The 19,556-nt window shown below is 34.1% G+C and overlaps 3 protein-coding genes across 10 annotated transcripts in view; 1 reads left to right on the top strand and 2 right to left on the bottom strand.

Moving 5' to 3' along the window:
- Positions 1-15,610, top strand: part of LOC107473318 (uncharacterized) — a 74,130-nt gene extending 58,520 nt beyond the window's left edge. For 3 of the 7 annotated variants that reach the window (XM_052257264.1, XM_052257265.1, XM_052257262.1), the window contains 7 exons: positions 6,569-7,291; positions 7,484-8,188; positions 8,283-9,101; positions 9,626-10,393; positions 12,001-12,860; positions 14,407-14,463; positions 15,219-15,610. In XM_052257264.1, coding sequence (XP_052113224.1) covers positions 6,569-7,291; positions 7,484-8,188; positions 8,283-9,101; positions 9,626-10,393; positions 12,001-12,860; positions 14,407-14,425 — 3,894 coding nt within the window. In that variant the 3' untranslated portion in view covers positions 14,426-14,463; positions 15,219-15,610. Of the gene's footprint in view, positions 1-687; positions 3,723-4,058; positions 4,299-5,164; positions 5,891-6,463; positions 7,292-7,483; positions 8,189-8,282; positions 9,102-9,625; positions 10,394-12,000; positions 12,861-14,406; positions 14,464-15,122; positions 15,161-15,218 lie in introns of those variants that run through there. The other 4 variants (XM_021134906.2, XM_021134908.2, XM_052257263.1 and 1 more) reach the window with 4 other exon arrangements.
- On the bottom strand, positions 13,616-19,188 carry LOC110277576 (pentatricopeptide repeat-containing protein At1g62930, chloroplastic-like). Of its 2 annotated transcripts, XM_052257268.1 has the most exons (3): positions 19,102-19,188; positions 16,923-18,677; positions 13,616-14,156 (listed from the first exon to the last, which is right to left on the bottom strand). In XM_052257268.1, the coding sequence occupies exon 2, from the start codon at positions 18,436-18,438 to the stop codon at positions 17,461-17,463; it is 978 nt and encodes a 325-aa protein (XP_052113228.1). In that variant the 5' UTR covers positions 18,439-18,677; positions 19,102-19,188; the 3' UTR covers positions 13,616-14,156; positions 16,923-17,460. The 2 variants fall into 2 exon arrangements, with proteins under 2 accessions (XP_052113228.1, XP_052113227.1); XM_052257267.1 differs by having other exon boundaries at positions 16,923-19,183.
- Positions 18,465-19,118, bottom strand: LOC107473319 (putative pentatricopeptide repeat-containing protein At1g12700, mitochondrial). Its single transcript, XM_021136287.1, has one exon. It carries the CDS (start codon positions 19,116-19,118, stop codon positions 18,465-18,467), a length of 654 nt encoding a protein of 217 aa, XP_020991946.1.
- Positions 19,189-19,556: the final 368 nt, after the last annotated feature.

Below are 19,556 nucleotides of genomic sequence, written 5' to 3'. Positions count from 1 at the left end.
GGTTAAGTTAGGGATTTTGGTTAAATTTTTAAAAAAGTCAACAAAAATTATGGGTTGGGTACTTTGTCATAAGGAGTTCATTTTTATGGATATAAGTTTAGTTTGGATCTTTTTTAAGTAATTTTGCCCGCATGCTAAACATTTATGGGTAGAAATGGTTGTTTTTCCAAAATTTTAAATTTGAGGGAGGGGGTAATGCCTCCCTTAGCATACACTAGTCTCCATCTCTGTGAATAAGATTAGTATTGCCATGAAGAGTATTGAATATTAAAGTAATATGATTGAAACCTTGTGTGCTTCCATCGAATGGCTATGAAGGCGTAATCAAGGCCTTGAAAAGCTCATTCTTTGTTCTTCTTTTCTTACTCAATGCATTATATACTAGTCTTGACCGTAGTACTTTAGTCGTTGTGAACAATAACAAAATTGGAATTAGAGCAAACAAAAATGAACAATCAAAGCAGAATTTATGGGTATTAATCTCAACAATACTTTTATGCTCAAATACACATATGTATTTTTTCATTATGTGCTTAAAATATACAAATTTTTCATCACGCAAAAGTAAAAATACTCTTATGTTGTACAAAAGTACACAAAAGTAGTTAGATATCATGAAGGCATTTAACTAGACAGTAATTTCAAAAAGTGTGCAAATGACCTTTTTTTCTATTGTTGAATTTACAGTTTCATGTGCATATATATATATGCAGAAAGAAGATGTAGCGACCATAGAAGATCAAGAATGAAGCATGGCTCTTCCTACACCTCCTTTGCCAGATTGGCTAGTCAAATGGGTAAAAGAGGCTGTAAAGCAAGAGCTGAGCTACCTCCTGTACTATGAGAGTAACATTATTGATCTAAAAAATCAAGTTGACAAGCTCAAGCAAGAACAACGGAACTTACTTTATAAGGTTAAAGAGGACGAAGACCGGCATGGGAGAGAAATATTCGACAATGTGTCAAAATGGTTGGACAGGGCTGGTACAATCATTTCTGATTATGAAAAGTTCCTTAAAGAAGAAGACCATGCCCATGCAGTATGTTTCACCGGCCTTCCTCCTAATTTGCTAGCGAGATATTTGCTTAGCAAAAAATCAATACAACTTAAAAACGAAGCTGAGAGTCAGGTACAGAAGGCAAAGTTTGCTTGTATATCACATGGAGGACCACCTTCAGTGGGTCTTGCTTTGTCTAATGTTGATTATCAAAGCCTTCCTTCCAGAGCCACAGCCATGGAAAACATTATGGATGCATTGAAAGACTCGAGTGCTAGAATGATCGGTGTTCATGGGCCATCTGGTGTGGGGAAGACCACTCTAGTCATGGAAGCGGTTAACAGAATTCAAAATGATAAAGAAAAGCCCAAGTTATTCGATGTACTGATCATGGCAAACGTGACAAAAACTCCAGACATAAGAAAGATTCAAGGGCAGATTGCTGACATGCTGTGGATGAAATTAGAAGAGGAGAGTGAGGAAGGAAGAGCAGGTCGAATAAGAGACAGATTGAAGAAAGAGAAGGAGAGCACTCTTATAATCCTCGATGATCTTAGCGCTAAAGTGGATTTGAATATATTGGGGATTCCTTGGCAGACTGGCGATGACAACCAGAAGAATTTCAAAGGAGGGAAGTCCCTTGGCTCAAGGGTTCCCGAGGAGAAAAAGACAGAGCAACAAGACATTGCGCATGGTGTGATGAAAGAGAAGAAGGACCCTGATGGTTCTTCACCTTTGCTAATGTTGACAACAGAAGAGCGTTATAAAGGTTGCAAGGTTTTGCTGATCTCTGAGGTGGGACAAGTGTTGAACCAAATGGACGTGAGGCCGGACATAGTTGTCCCTGTGAACCTTTTAAATGAGAAGGATGCAAGGACCTTGTTCAATAAAATGGCTGGTATAGGTGACAAGAGCCTTGAACTTGGAGAACTACCAGCTCAAATTGTCAAAAAGTGTGATGGATTGCCAATGTCGATAGTTACAACTGCAAAGGCATTGAAAGACCGGAGCCCCTTGGTGTGGGAGGAAACTCATCACAAGCTTGAAACGCAGGCATTGACAGGAATACCCGAGCATTCTACACGGGTGATTTACGATCTATTGGAAAACGAGGAGCTCAAGATAACCTTCTTGCTTTGTGCTTGCATGGATCATGATGCATTAGTTTCAGATTTGGTGAGACTATGCATTGGATTGGGTTTTCTTCAAGGCATCTACACAGTAAAGGACGCCAGAACCAGAGTGCAAGTCATGCTTATGAAGCTCAGAGAGTCGGGTTTGTTGTCTAACAGCTATTCAAGTGATCGTTTCACAATGCAGAATCTTGTTCGCAATGCTGCATTGTTGATAGCATTCAAGGAGAGGCACATGCTCATGTTGACCAAAGGAAAAATAGATGAATGGCCAGATGATGATGAGCTTAGAAGGTACGTTGCTATTTCTTTGCGGCATTGTGATGTCAATGAGGCGATTACTAAGAGGATGCAATGTGATAGACTTAAAATCTTGGAAATTAACAATGATGATCCACAATTACAACTTCCAAATGATTTTTTTAAACAAATGAAAGAGCTCAAAGTGTTGATCTTAACTGGTGTTCATGTGTCACTGTTGGATTCATCCATTGGTTGTCTAACCAAATTAAGAATGCTTTGTTTGGAGCATTGCACGTTAAATTCCTCAAGTGAGGAATTACGCGTCATAGAAAACCTGAAGAATCTAAGAATTCTTAGCTTTTCAGGGTCTAATATTGATTGCTTGCCTGTTGAATTAGGGAGATTGTCTAAGCTGCAAACTCTAGACATAAGTAATTGCCCTAAACTTAGAGTCATTCCACCCAATGTAATCTCATGTCTTACTTCTTTGGAGGAATTGTACATGAGAAAGACTCCAATTCAATGGCCAAAAGTTATCAATGGAGCTGAAAATGATGAGAGGAGAAATGCTAGCCTATTAGAATTGGGGGGTTTAAATCAACTGACAAATCTTGACATACAAATACAAAGTGTGGATCATTTGCCGGAGAACTTGTTCTTTGACAAGTTATCTAGTTACAAAATTGTCATTGGCTCTTTGAGTAGATATTTAGAAAAAGATTTCAAAATACCAGAAAAGCATGAATTGTCGAGATTTTTGGCAATACATCAAAAAGGTGGCATTCACATTCATTCTCAGAAGGGAATCAAAATGCTGTTCGAAAGAGTTGAATATCTGTTGCTAGGAAAACTCACTGATGTTGAAGATCTGTTCTATGATTTGAATTTGAAAGGATTTCCCCATCTCAAATATCTGGCCATTCAGAATAATCATGACATCCAATTTCTTATTCACCCCAAGGACAGGCAGCAGCATCATGAGAAGGCTTTTGAGAAACTGGAGACTCTTGAACTCTATAAAGTGACGCAAATTGAGGAAATATGCTTCTCTTCATGTTTACTTTCCAAGCCCTCCTTTGCAAACTTGAAAACCATCAAAGTCAATTTCTGTGAAAAATTAAAGCATCTTTTCTCTACTCCTATGCTTGAGCTTCTATATGCTCTTGAGACAATAGAAGCCTCTGATTGTGACTCTTTAAAGGAGATTGTCCCCGTAGGGAGCACTCATGAAAATAAGATGCTTAAGCTCCCTAAATTGCGCACTTTGACACTACAATCTTTACCTGAGTTCAGTGGATTCGATCCCATACCAACAACAGAAGACAACAAAATTCTATTTCATGAAAAGGTACGATCTAATTCCCTTTTTAGTTATCTCCCTCACACTTAAATAAATAAACATTTTAAAATATTTTTAAAACATAAAAAAATCAAAACTTTCTTTTTTTAAAAGTTAGAAAGATAAATTACTTACCTCCAATTATTTTTCTTTGTGAAAGAGTTATATTGTGCCAACAAATAGTTAAGAGTCCTAATTCATCCTCTTAATACTTAAAAAAGTTAAAATTTAAATATATATGTTAATTTTTGAAAACATAAGATTCAAAATTTTCCTTATTTAAAAATTAAAAGTGTATGTGTATATATATTTGATTTATTTTTTGTATTTTTAAAAAATTGGCAGGTTGAAGTTTCAAAATTAGAGAGAATAGAGCTGAAGTTTATCCAAATTGACCAAATATGGATTGGTCAGAGTCCAAATTTTGGAAATTTGATCCATTTGGATGTGATTGGTTGTCACAATTTGAAATATTTGTTGCCATTCTCGTTGGCCACGAATCTGAAGAAGCTTCAAAGCCTTTATGTTGGCGAATGCTACAAGATGGAGAACATCTTCCTTGATGGACCCGTAAAAGTCGCTAAGGTCTGTAGGTAACATTTGTGGTTTTTTTTTCCTTAAAAAAAATATCATTTCTATTTTTTATAATGTCACTTTTATATGATTTTTTAATATTACATGTATGAATTAAAAAAAAGTGATATTATTAAAATAAGACTTGGTTTGGTAAAGTTTTTCGAAAAGGTGCCTCATTTTGTATTTGGTAAATAAAAAAATTCATGTGCTATTAAAAGTTAGGAGTGCTTTTGAAAGCATCTAAGGAGAGAGCTTTTTAAAGTTGGCTTGTGCTTATCAAAATTAAAATATCTAATATAACCTCACACATTAATTAACATTCAAAATTAATTCTTACATTAATATCTATCATAGTATTTTTAAATTTTAAAAGCTATTTTACTAAACTCACTGTTGCTTGTGCTTATTAAAAGTCATTTTTAATTTAATTTACTAAACACAGATACTACAATTTTTAAAAAGGCATGTTGAGACCGTTGTCAAAAGACACCACCGTTCACACTTGTTTTTCCATTTAACCCCTTATTTACCCATCTTTCATTATCATGTAATGATTTTCAACTATCAACTTCATAAATGCACGTGAGTTTCTATTTAAAGAAAGCCTAAAAATCCGTTTCCCTTCTCTCTCCAAAAATTGTTGACCCTTCTTTGATTGAGGACCACTTTGAAAAATTAAGGACCATCTTCACCCATCACTTCAATTTTGATTGACCAAAGTCAACATTACTCATTTTATAATAATTAATCAAGTTACCCTCTTTTTTCAGTGCATTCGCTCTTTTGTAGTTCGTGCAATTCATTTTTGCACCACCTAGCAGTGTTATTCACTTCTTTTAATTTGATTATTATCTTCTTACGGTAAATCAATGCAGGGTGTTTCTTTTCCAAATTTGAAGAATATCAAACTGAGCAGGATGAGCAGTTTGAGAAAGATTTGGAATCTTAATGTCCCGGTTGGGAAACTGGACACACTGGTCATTGAAAAGTGCAATCAATTGGTGAGTGTTTTCAGTCATGACATGGAGGGAATATTTCAAGGACTAAGCAGCTTGACAGTTACTAATTGCAAGTCAATGGAAACTATATTTGACTTAGCCGCCGATCAGAACCGATATGCTACCGTACTGCGAGATGTTCATTTGGAATCACTACCAAAACTGGAAACTATATTGAGATGCAAGGAAGATCAAGAAGGGACACTTCAATTGAAATCTCTGCAGAATGTAACTGTTCATGATTGTGACAAGTTGGAAAATATATTTCCATTTTCCATTGCTGAACATCAGCTTGAAAAACTGCAATGTTTAGTGGTATCGGATTGCTCCAAATTAAATGAAATTGTAGCAGCCCAAAAAGGTACCAGCAACAACAGCAGCAGCAGCTCAAGTAATCTTGTTCCATTGGAGTTTCCTGAGCTAACCACCATTAAATTTTCTAAGCTACCAAAGTTCCAGAATTTCTGTCCAGGACATTGTGAATTGAAGTGTAGAAAGTTACATGACGTGTCTATTGAATTTTGTGGCAACCTTGAACTATTTAGAGAAGAAACCAGTCAAGCCACAACATCTGCACAAGGAAAGCCTCTCTTTCATGAAAAGGTAATATCAAGCAGCCTTTCAATTCATAGAAAAATTCATTTAATTTTACACAAATATCTTGGTCGGATCAAGTTTATCTAAAGTGAGAAAGTAAAAGTCTAATCACCTTTGAATTAAGGCATGGTGACTCACATGATAGAGACTACAAATTCAATGATGATTAATCCCTTACTTTGTTACTTTACAAATCTCCACTTTAGAAGATCTTTTTCCATCCTAGTCAATGGATTAGGTGAGAAACAAAAATACATGTACATAAAACACCAGTTACCAAATCAGTCACTATATATTTTTTATAAATATGTGTTGTTTAACTCATTTTCAATGTGTATTTTATATTTTAACGTGTATTTTATACCAGTGTCTGATTTTTGGTGTACAAGTAGCATGGTTTGATAAGAAATTATATTAACTTGTATGTTAGATGTCATGTGTTGATCCAAACCTTACAACAATTCATTTGAACCGATGTGAGAAACATTTTAACTACTCACCAAACACTTGAAATCAGAAGAATTTATAGTAAAAGAAAACTGTCAAATTTATACATTTGCTTCATTGTTTTCTATATAGGTAATGAATAAGTTGAGGTCGATGCATATTGAGTTACAGCATACAAGTTCGTCAAGTCACTATCGACGAGACAAGTTAGAAGTTCTTCGCTTGTCCTGGTTAGAGGACACCAATATTCTATACCGTTTCCTTCACAGCAATCCTTATTTGAAGAGCCTATGGCTGGACAACTGTCGCTTTCCCAGGTTGGTGGAGCCAAAGTCTGATGGAATTGAAAACATAGGAGTTGTTCCAAAGCTGAAAACCTTGAAGTTAACCAACTTACCATCTCTCAATAATATTGGCTTTGAACAAGACGCAATTCTACAAAGAATAGAATCTTTGACTTTAGAGAATTGTCCTAGTTTGGAGACTATAGTGCCTTCAAAGGAGAGAGTATGTTTCAATTTCTTGACCAGTTTGGAAGTTGTAGATTGTAAATGTATGAAATATGTAATGCCACTATCAACAGCTGAAAGCTTGGGTCAACTCGTCACAATGAAGGTAACCAATTGTGAATCTCTGAAGGAAATTGTATCAGATAATCATCACGGAGTTGAAGAACACAAAGAAGAGTCCATCATAGTTTTCAAACAAATGAAAGCTCTAGAGCTTGTATCTTTGAATAATCTTGTTAGTTTCTGCAGTTCCAAAAGTTGTTCCTTCGAGTTTCCATCATTGGAGAAATTTGTGGTGAGTGCTTGCCCCAAAATGGAAACGTTCTCTGAAAAAGAAATCAAAACCACGCCAACAATTATGCAGAAAGTGTACATTGTAGGTGATGAAGAGAAGAGAATCTGCTGGGATTGTAATTTGCAAGATACAATAAAATATATATACAATAAGAAGGTAAATTGTGTTTCAATTCAGCTTCTTTTTTCTTTTCCACTTGAATAATGTAAAATCGAGTTACTTTCATCACACTTCATTTTTGTTTATTGCACTCTATTAGTGCTTTACATATATCCTTATAAGTTTTTGAGATTTATTTATATATCCTTATATGCTTGGATCATGGCTTTATTTGCAATATGTTGGCAGAAATATTATGAAGGTATGGACAAAATAAGTGTTTCCGAGCATTTGGTACTTGCAGAAGGCTGGAAAAATGAAAAAGCTCTTGACAGAGATTGGTTTTACAGTTTGAAGACTTTGACGTTGGAAAGGTGTAAATTCGAATCATGTGCAATTCCATCATTTGTTCTTCGATGTTTGAAGAACCTAAAGGAATTGGAAGTGCGAAATTGCGAAAGCATCACATTCATTTTTGAAATGAATGACATCAAGGGAACATTCCAGTTGGAGAAGCTCACTCTGGAAGAGCTACCAAATGTGACTCATGTGTGGACCCAACAGGATAAACAAAAGGACAGCCGCTTTCGAAATCTGCAGCAGGTGACTGTCAAGTTTTGTAGAAAACTGAAAGCCTTGTTTCCGGTGGCCATAGCTAGAAATCTTAAGATGCTTGAGCAACTTGAAGTACGTTCTTGTGATGAGTTGCTAGAAATTGTTGAGAAAGATAGGAGTGGAGGTGGCAACACGGAGATTTTTGTGTTTCCTTATCTAATGCAGTTGCAATTGTATAACTTGCCACAACTAGCTCACTTTTATGATGGAAAGTTCACATTGGAGTGTCCAGAGTTAAACAATTTGTATCCATTCAACTGCAACAAATTTGAACTATTTCATACACCGCAAGAAATTAGTCCTTCAACTAATAGATCAGCCCTTTTCTCGAAGATAAAGGTAATTAATTATTCTCTAAAAATCCAAATCAACACAAACTAAAACAAGCAAATAAGCATGTCCTTTATTTTTCTTCTTGTTTTTCCTTTACCAGGACATTTCCAAGGTGGCAACTCTATACATGAGGTCGAAGGATACTTCCGTGCTAAAGTTATGGTTGCAGCAGTCCAGGGATCTTGAATATTTAACAGGACTAATGTTAGCATTTGATGATGATGTGAATAATGAGTACTCTACTTTGCCCTTTGAAATACTTGAGAGGACACCCATGTTACAAAGAATGGCAATGATCAATTCCACAAGCTTCAAGAAGATATTGTTCCCCTCTCAAAATCCCAAGTTCCTTGAACACTTAGAGTACTTGGCCCTAAGCTGCCTATTTGAGCTAAGCTCCATTGGTGGGTTAGACTACTTGGCAAAGCTCCAGGAATTAATTGTTTGGCATTGTCCACTTTTGAGGGCAATAGAGCAATATCCTCCCAATCTGAAAAAATTGAATGTGAGTGGATGTCATGGTTTACAGTCTTTGCTCACATCCTCTGCAGCAAGAAGCTTAAAGCACCTTGAGGAGTTGGACGTTCATGATTGTAAATCATTGAAAGACATAGTGCAAAAAGAGCAAGATGAGGAAACAGCCACAGAAGAGATCATCTTTGAGCAGCTAAAAAGCATAAGTCTTCAACATTTGAGAAGCCTGGAATGCTTTTATCAAGGCAATGCTGCCTTGAAGTTACCCTCTCTGGCTTGGGTGAATATACGGATGTGCTCCAAGATGACCATCTTCTCTCAACAATTGAGAGATGAAGATCCTTCAAGAAAAATCAAAGCTTCTTTCTCCAACCCAGATGTTTCGGTCTTCGAATTTTCTCAAGAGGTTCTCAACGTTGTACTAGGAAAGCAGTTCTTATATCAGGTGCGGATTTTTATAAATTAATTAACGAATTTAATCATGGAATGACTGAGATGTGGACGATTATTTCCAACTTAAAAGAACCAAACCAAGATGTGTTACTTCAAAGATGTACTTTGCTTACTAAATTTTTGCCAAATATTATCTCATTTTAAGATGCTGAATTAATGGTTAAAATTCTGAATATGTTTCCGTGATAAATATAACATTGTGAATAAAAAGATAATACATGCTTAGTATTACAGTGCAAATTAAAACTGTTTATACCATAAAAGTAGTTGATAAGAAAAGGGATCAGATTTCATAAATTATAGTTATTGGTTACATATAGTTAAGGATTTATTTTTTTTAGAAATCGTAAATTTCCCTTTTGGTGAATAAATTAAGTTTAAATTCTAATATTGTTTCAGTTTCCATTATGCAATTATTTCGCCTCTACAACTCCTTGGTAGTATTTCATCAATTACTTTTCTATGAATCAGCTGATTGATAATAATATTAATAATAATTTTCTTCAATTATTTCAGATATATTTAACTCTGAATGATTATCCTGAATTGGAAGGAAAATGGGTTGGCTCACCAGAAGTCCCAGTTGAGTGGGGTTACCCTTTTCTTGGATTAAAAACTATGGAGGTGGAAGGTTGTGACTTTTTAACAAATGCAGTTCTCCCATCTCATTTACTTCCTCTTCTAAGTAATTTGGAACAGCTGCAAGTGAGTAAATGTAGACATGTTGAGGCAATATTTGACGTGAAAGATACATCAGCAAAACATGATGATCCTGTTACATTTCGCCTGAGTAAAATCATTTTGAAGGAGCTTCCAACCCTGACGCATGTTTGGAACAATGATCCCAAAGCAAGTCTCTTCAACTTTCCATTTCTGGAGGCAGTTAGTGTTGATGAATGTAAAGGAATAAAAAGTCTATTTCCAGCATCAGTTCCCAAAGATAACCTAAAGCAATTAGTTGTTAGAAACTGTGGGGAGTTAGAGGAGATTGTCGCAAAAGATGAAGCACTTGCTCAAGATGCAAATAACAAAGAGGCTATTGTTCTGTTCCCCATATTGACCATTCTGGTGCTATGGGGTTTGCCAAAGTTGAGGTGCATTTGTTCTGGAATTGACAGTTTGTTAGAATGGTCTGATGACTTCAAAAGTTTGTTAGTTTTTCGTTGTCCAATGCTCAACATCTTTCCAGCAGTCATTCAGAATTCTCCAAAATCATATCCTGGGGATCAAGATTGTTTTGCAAGTGATCATGACAACCATGGCTCTGTTTCTTCACCACAAAAGGTATGGAATTCGGATTGAGCTATCTCGTATTTTGTTCATCTTATGTATTATTTGCATCATTTATGCTAGCTAATCAACTAGGATATGAGCCAACAACAACCAACTATTAGTTAGGCTGCACATAAGCCAAAAAAAATTTAAAACTAAATGAAAAAAAACATCCAAAATCTAAATAGAAAGAGTATAGGTAACCAACATCCAAACCCACTTTAGGAAGAAACCCAAGAGGCCAAGATGTGTTTAGTGACAACAATATATGTGTAACATAATATTTGATATTTGTTTATAATTTTAGAACTTGTTATATGTTAATATAAAGTAAGATAATCAAGTATTCTAATTATTCGAATTAACTTTTACCAATTTGATTTTTATAAGGAAACTTTTAAATCAATAGTAGAATTGGTGAAACTCTTACGTAAAATAGTTACAAACTAATTCTTTTAAAAAGAAACTTAATTTGCCTAAAATAAAATTAAAACAATTTTAAATTCTTTAAAATTGAAACAGTGTAAGTGAGAATAATAAAAAGAGATTTTTTTTTAAGTGTCCAATAATTTTCTTTATTTTCTCTTATATTTGGATCAACATTACCTAAACCCAGCATTTTGGCAATTAAGCCAAATATAATGTAAACAACTTTCATTAGGTATTATTTGTATCCGTTCTAAAATTCAGTTACTAAGGCTTTGTTTGTTTGAGTGGAAAATGAAATGAAAGAAAATGGAGGGAAAGAAGTTGGAAGGAAAATGATTATTTTTCTTTATCTGGTTGAAGAGAAAAATTAGAAGGGAAAAGTTAAATAGTATAAAAGGCTGATGGGACCCATCATTTTTTTCTCCAATATTGGATAGAAAATTTACTATGTTATTTTATTTCAATATTGTTCTTATTCTTTTTTCAATATATTTTATAATATAAGGGTAAAATTATCTTTTTGTAATATTTTTTTCTTTTTATCCAAACATATCTAAAGAAAATAAAAATTCACTTAATTTCTTTTTTTTTTTTTTCTATTTCTTTCATCTCTATTTCTTTCCTTCCAACCAAACAAGCTGCCTTAGCGTTTGAAAAATTCACCCTATTCGAGGTAAAGCAAATCGAATCGGCTTTCCTAACATTTAGTTAATAAAAAGGTAGATGAATAGGCATGTTAGCCTGTTAATGCACTAGTAATATCTACTTCTACTAATATAAAAAATAGAAATATGGAAGAGAATTGGTATACAACTATTTTGTTAAAAATACTCTTTATCATATATAATTTATGAGAGTTGAACCTATGACTTTAATTTTTTATTTTAGTGTAACATACTTTTTATCATAACTAATTTTAAATTTGATATTATTATTCACATTCATTTCATAAAAAAATAAATTAATGGACATGTTAATATCTAATACACTACTTTAGTATAAAGAGAAAAAGAGAAATGCTAGCTAATTAACAAATATTAATTTCTAGTCTTTTCTGCTTTCTAATCCCACAAACACGGTCAATGTAATATGTATGATCACTAGTTTATTTCATATCTTAAAGTAAGAAAGAAAGATTCCCAATTACTTACCTTATCTTCATTTGATGTCTTATTGATTTCACATCCTAGGTTATGACCTCCGATTTGGAGAAATTAGTGCTGACTAAGGAAGTTGTTATATGGATTGAGAAAGAACAACTTCATGTGGACTTCCAAGAAGCAAAATACTTGGGACTGGAAAATTTCAACGATAATGAGTCAGATGTATTTCCAGATTGTTTATTCCGCAAGATGTTAGTACCGAAGTTAGTGACGATTGAGCTAGTAGATTGCGCCTTCAAAGATATATTCCACTCAAAAAGCTCTGACCTTGATTATTCCAAAATCCTCTCGCAGCTTACAACGTTGATTCTTACCAATCTACACAAGCTCAATTCCATGGGGTTTGAGCAGCCCTGGATGGCCCCTCTTCTTGAAAACCTAAAAAGATTAACAATTTCGGAATGCAACTGTTTGACAAACTTAGCATCTTCATCTGTAGTGTCTTTCTTCTATCTAACTGTGCTAAGTGTAGATAATTGTGCTGAATTGAAATATTTGTTCAAATCTTCAACTGCCAAAAGTTTGGGTGCACTGCGAGAATTGTCCATTACCAAGTGTGAATCATTGGAGACAGTAGTGGCTCATGAAGAGGGAGATAAACCAGATGATATGATACTATTAAGTAGCCTTGGTACTTTGTCTCTCGACGAGTTACCAAAACTTGAAAGCTTTTACACGGGGAATTCAACTTTGTGTTTCCCAAAAATGGGCAGCTCTGGAGTTTCATTCACCATCACTAAGTCCAATAAGATGAAGACTTTCTCTCATGGTGACGTGCTGCCCAGGTTCTTGCAAGGGAAAATAGATGAAGAGCGTTGCTATGGTGAAATGAATAGCCTTGTCCACAAACAGTTTGAGAAAGCAACTTCTGCGAACATGACTTACACGTAAGTATGTTTAACTAATGCACGCATGCGCACACCAAGCGTATGCACACACACGTACACACATTTGCACACGCAGGTATAAAAATGGACCAGGTGTAACACCAAAAAATAGAGCTAATGTCCTGTTTGATCCTTGAAATTCCCAATGCTAATCAAAATAATCCTTGACTTTCGGAAATGACAAAATTGGTCTTTGAATTTACAAATTGCAAATATTTGATAGTCTCTAATTCAACTGTCGCCAACATAGTGCTGACATGAAACATTACAGTGCCAGTGTGGCATTCCTACAACAACGTGACTAAGACTTCAATATGATCAAATAAATGTTCCAAATTGGTTAATTGGACTCATTTTAGTCTCTGCACTAATATAAAATCAATTAATTAAAATGAGTCTAGTTAACTAATTTAGGACTCCAATTTGATCATATTGAAATTTTAGTCACGCCACCTTATTGTTAGGAGATGCCATATTGGCACTTTAACGCTCGTATTATGTTAACAACAGTTGAATTAGGGATGAAGGAGATTCAAGATTTGTAAATGTAAGGACCAAGGAATTTTAGAGGTGGAACTGGATATTACCTCGTAAGATATATGTTGAAATACAAAATACACAATGAAAATAATTTAAACAACACATTTATACACAAATACATAATGCCTGATTTTGGTGTATACATAGTATTTTTGTATACAAGTATATTCTACTGTAGCTATCATTATAATGATATGATTACTGTGGCACACACACTTATGAAAAGTAAATTTTTTATATGATTATAAAAATTTTGATAACATTTAAGAAGTGTAACTAAAATTAAGATTATATTTTTTATTATTTGACAATATATTTTAGTTTCATCACACTTTTTGCTACTTTATTTTGAAATAAAAAATATCACAAAATAGTGTAAAAATCTTAATTTTAGCTTTATTTTCTTCAAATTATCAAAATTTTAATAACGATCGTCATCATAACATTCATATGTATAATATGATGAGCTGAATTAGTTAATTTTCATGCACAAGCATATAATGCTGATTAAATCATGATTTCATCCATTTTAACACCTTGGGTTATTTTCATGTTCTGTATGTACGTAACTGTTTGAAAGTTCTCTTTTTCTTTTTTCTTTTATCTTTTCATTCTATATAAATATTTATAACAATGATGGGATTTTGTTTTTCTTGGGATGGGAACAATGTTGGGATTTGAACTTGGTCTTCACGCATAACCTCTTGTCACTGGCCCAACCCAATCCTAGTGGCTTACTATTTGGAAGATAAACACCTGAAAAACTGATAACAAATTAAAAAATATGCATTTTATTAATATTCTTTTAAGTCAAGTCTGTTTGGATAAATAAGAAAGAGCAAGAAAGAAATCATAAAATGTACTCTTTTTAAGTTTTTATAATGAAAAAAGAAGGCAATCCACACGAGCTTATATCATTTGCTTAATTGCTTATATTAATTGACAGTCATTTCACCTAAATTCACTGTTTAACAATTGTCCTTTTGAAAAATATGGGAACTGCCAGTGATAGGCTAGAATGCTAATGCTCAAGAAGAAACAGCGCAGCAAAGTTAAAATGCCGGTGAGTACTATAATTTTCCTGCTATTTTTTTTCCATTTTATGGAAATAGTGCATAAATATATATAGCATATATAATGTTAGTTTTGTGATATAGGAAAGTGAGTTCGGAACATGATATAATAGGTAAAATTTTATTTTTGGGTGGAAAATAAGAGGTCTAACCTTGGCACAATATGGTAAGGTTGTTGTCTTGAGTTGCAGTCCTTTCCTTAGGAGAGTGCTTGTAAGAATATTTGAACACTAATGCAAGATTCAAGATAATTTTAGGTTCGTAAACTTACTTGAAAATGCTACTCCAAGCCACCTCAGTGACGAAGATATTGGTTTTTCAATGTTCTTGGGTGTGTCCTTGCCTAAAGTTCTTGTGTGTGAGTTGGGGTAGAAAGCCATCTTTTATATAAGGGGTGCAACTTAGCTTGTGATTGGTCCATGTTATAACATGACGAGGACAGTAAGTAAGGATGGAAAGCTTTCGAGTGTTTGAAAATAGAAGTTCCATGTTGTTTCTAAGAATTTTATATTTGTCTTGTAATAAGAGACAGAACTAAGAAATGTTTGACATAATTGTCTCTTTTTTTTTTCTACTTTTCTTCTTTGGTATTACATAATTGTCTTTAATTTTCTTCCAATCCCTAATTGCTTCCAAAATTTTTTTTCAGTGTCTCCAGAATACAATGAAAATATAAGTGGATAGCGTATTACATAATTGTCTTTAATTTTCTTCCAATCTCTAATTGCTTCCAAAAAATTTTCAGTGTCTCCAGAATACAATGAAAATATAAGTGGATAGCACCATCGCAGCAACTATTAATGGATGGATTTTCTTTTTTCGCTGGAGTGCAGTAGTGTGCATGAATAAATTGCCTATATTTCTGCAATAAGTGTGGAAGGTTGTTTTATGAATAAACCTATATTATAGGAGACAGATGTGTGTGGTTTTCTTTAATTGCAGAAAGGATTTTTCATGAATAAAGTTGAACCTGTAAATTACAGGTGTGTATGGTTTTATTATTTATTATTATCTTTCAAGTTGCAGGAGTGTTTTCAGAATAACATGATACTATTGTACATATACCAGAAGTTTGTATTGTTTCAAAACTGGAGAAGTGTCTTAATGTCAATAGTAAATTTCATGCTAGTTCCTCAACCTATGCGAATTCTTTTATTTTTGCTGCTGCTTTTTTAACTTAATTCTTCAAAATTAAAAATGGTGTTGATGAAGAAACTGGACAAGAGGAGGTGCTCCTGAGATGTTTAAGCCTCTTATGTACCAAAATTAGATAAATGAGTAAAATAAAAATAAAAGACACCACCATATAGACTTTGATACCAGTGGTCTATTTTTAAAGTTAGTTAATGATTTAAATGGTGCTTTAGCATCAATATCATCTTTTATTTCTATCAAATAAGTGTAAAATACATCTTTGTTATGTTAGGATTAAGCAACATTTTTCATTAACTTATAACTTAATTAATATTGTCCCAATAAAATTTTATGTCAATAATGATAATTAACATAAGTGGCTTACTTATAACATGCTAAGGTAGTTTTACGTAGGTTTTGCGACCATTTAAACCCAGAGAGAATTGGGGGAGAGGAGGGAATGGAGCCCTTTCCATAGTTTGAGTTGACCTCGACATAGTTGAAGATGCACCTATAACCTTTCCACCCCTTATTCCACTAATTTCAAATCAATGGTACTTATTCTCTACCTAATCGCTCTAAATTTGCAATGAATGATGCAATAGGAAATTACAGAAAGATCATGAAAGGACCAACCACATTTACCTAACTGCCTTCGGAATATAATTTTTGAAAAGCTAAGGGGGTGATTTCTATAGACAGATAGTGTCTAATGAATGTATGTTACTCGAGAGAGGACCAATCACATTTATCTCTTTCAACTGAGAAATCTTGTTTTGTTTTGTCCTAATCTATATACACAGATACAGACCAGGGTACTTACAGGAAACTAAAATGCTAAATCAACTCCTGAAACAATTTGTTTCAACTAAATGCAGTTTATCAAAATCATTTTATGTATCTTACTTAGTCACATAGATCATATGATCTAGATATACTGTCCTAGTAACAAAATTTGTTTCAACTGAATGCATTTTATTAAACAAAATGGGGGAAAATGTGACATCACCATTTAACTGTTTGTATTTCAGGATATATTTTGTAGAAAGAACACAAAACTAATGGATCACAAAAACAGACAGTAGTTTGATGAACCATAAAAACAAAAAATTGAGGTTCATTCAAGTCAGTTAGAACATATGCAGTCAAGAATTAATATAGACACCCTTCATAAAACTCATGGTAATAAAAGCACAACATAATCAACTTTTATACGAAACACCACAGCTGACCATATAGAACAACTTTAGTGACAAAATTGTCAAAACCCATGGCATAAATAAGTGAATGAAAATATAGAAAAAGAAACACTCACAAGTCACAACTCTATAGGTGCCAGGCTTCACTGCTCCATGAATGTCTACGAAATCGAAAAGAGACTACAAGGTAGAAATATGAAATTTAGTCCATGCAAGGAGAAAAATGATTGGTGCCAAATTGATTATATGATTGTAGAGTATATATGTTCATATTTGGAGATAAGCAGAATGTATGATAGTGAAGGAATAATCTCCAAAGTTACATCCAGAATGAGCATATCCTCACTAAACTGCTTATCTCGCACACTGCACACCCTCCGTCATCTGTATATTGATGTCACCCATTATTAAAAAAAAACTAGGAATATCCGCCGAAACAGGATGCATGATAGCCATGGTAACAGAGACTCAAAAATCAGCCAATAACACAAGTGTAAAATTAATTCAATAATAGTGAGATAACCAAAATCAAGGTGATAGTGAGTTTCATGGCATCTTCCAAATCCTCCAACCCAATAGGTATAAAATTTACCAAGTTCTGTACAAATTTCCACAACAACAGAAAATTTCTTAATTTGAGTTGATTTATTTCTCCTATTGCCTTTTCAATAAGCCTCTAGCAATCATTTCACGAAGATGTTTCAGCGCTAGATCATTTTCACCTTTTTCCAACAGAGCACGAATAATTATTTCATAAGTTACAGCATCCGGAAAGCAACCATGATCTTCCATTTCAGACATTAAAGCCAATGCTTCATCAAGTAGGCCCTCATTGCAGAGCCCGTTTATCATAATAGTGTATGTTCTTGTGTTCAGATGATAGCCTTTAATGGAAAGATCTTGAAAAATCTCTTTTGCATTTTCAAATCTTTCACTTTTGCACAGGCCATCTATAAGTACGTTGTATATATCTATATTTGGATCAATGCAACTCTCTTTCATTCGATTGAATAACATAAGTGCCTTGTCAAGTTGTTTGGCATTGAACATCCCATCCAACAAGCAAGTGTAAGTGACTATGTCAGCAGGTTGACCTCTATCATGCATCTTTTCAAAAAGCTCCACAGCACAACAGATCCTCTTTGATTTGCTCAAGCCATCAATAATAGTGGTATAAGTTACCGTATTTGGAACCAAGTACTTACTACGCATTTCTTCAAAGAGATTCAAGGCTGCATCAATCATTTTACTTTTGCACAAGCCATTAATCATGATACTGTAACTCTGAACATCAAGTGACACTCCACTTAGGGGCATTGTGTTGAATACATATTTTGCCTTATTTACCTGATTAACCAAACAATATCCATCCATTAAGCTGTTATAAGTAACCACATCTGGTTTCACACCATCTTTTGCCATTACAGCCAACACACTCTTAGCATCTTTGATCTTTCCTTCCTTGCATAGCCCATCAATCAAAGTATTATAAGTATAAACATTAGGAGTAATGTTTTTAAGCACCATATCACTTAGCAAATCAATGGCTTCCTTAAATTGATCCACAAGACACAGTCCAAAAATGAGAGAATTGTATGTGATAACATTGGGAGAAATTCCCTTAGCAAGCATTTCAGAGTATAAATGAAAAGCATCACTTACAAGTGTAACCTTGCAGAGGCTATCAATAATTGCGTGTACATGACGACATTAGGAACAATCCCATGCCGTGGGATCTTTCTCAGCACTTGAATAGCAGCTGATGTGTGTCCGGTCTTACAGAGCCCATTGATCAACGTCCCATAAGTGACTTCATTAAACTGAAATCCTTGAGCCAGCATTGTGTCGTGAAGGTGCAGTGCTTTTTCAACCTTACCACAGAGAAAGAGACCTTTAATGAGGGTAGTCAATGTTATGGTATCAGGCTGAAAACTCATCTTGAGAATCTTGGCGAATACAGAGAAAGCGAGAGTGATCCGACCCATGCCGCAGCAACAATTGATTAAGATATTCAAAGTAAATAAGTTGGGAGAAATTCCCCTGGCTTGCAATTGCTGAAAAAGGGAAATGGCGGTGGGGAAATGGTTGGTCTTGGCAAGAGATCCCAAAATCTTGGTGAATTGAATGATGGATGGGGGGTGACGCTTAGAAAGCATGCGAGTGAAGGAATCAACAGCTTCGTCAAGCGAGTGGGGCTGAGAGTGAGAGTGTAGGGATGAAGTTGAAGGGAAGCAAAGACGGAGAGCGGAGTGGAGAACACAATAAGGAGAGAGATTTGGGATTTGAAGAGCATACCTTAACAATGACACCATTCTTGCAATCAAGAGGAGTATGGTAAAAATGGAATGCGCTGAGTTGAAGAATGAAGAGTGCTTCCACAGTTCCACCCGAGTAAGAGTAGCATCAATTATTCAAAGAACCGTTAAAGACGTCTGAAACATTTTTTTTAGATGTTTTTTAATAATTAAAATTATATTATTTTTATTAAAATTAGATTGTCCGATCTAATTTTGACAGAAATAACACGATTTAATCGATTATATATATAAAATTTAGTTACTAAAAATTATCTTTAAAAAAAGATGTTTTATGTTTCTTTATCTAAATGACTTTCATTATTCAATTATTAATTTAACGAGTGAGGATAGAATCAAGCTTGTTCGAGGCCGAAGTAAATTAATTATAGTATATTAGTATAAATTTAAAAGTGTGATATTATTTTTGAGTTAATATATAAATTTTACAAAGCT

The sequence above is a fragment of the Arachis duranensis genome, chromosome 2 (assembly GCF_000817695.3).
Source record: "Arachis duranensis cultivar V14167 chromosome 2, aradu.V14167.gnm2.J7QH, whole genome shotgun sequence".
Taxonomy (NCBI): domain Eukaryota; kingdom Viridiplantae; phylum Streptophyta; class Magnoliopsida; order Fabales; family Fabaceae; genus Arachis; species Arachis duranensis.
This window is presented reverse-complemented; position numbering and strand designations above follow the sequence as displayed.

Excerpts from the sequence above, each read along its gene's own strand:
- LOC110277576 (XM_052257268.1), bottom strand. The coding sequence starts at position 18,438 with ATGCTTGCTAAGGGAATTTCTCCCAATGTTATCACATACAATTCTCTC.
- LOC107473319 (XM_021136287.1), bottom strand. The coding sequence starts at position 19,118 with ATGGTGTCATTGTTAAGGTATGCTCTTCAAATCCCAAATCTCTCTCCT.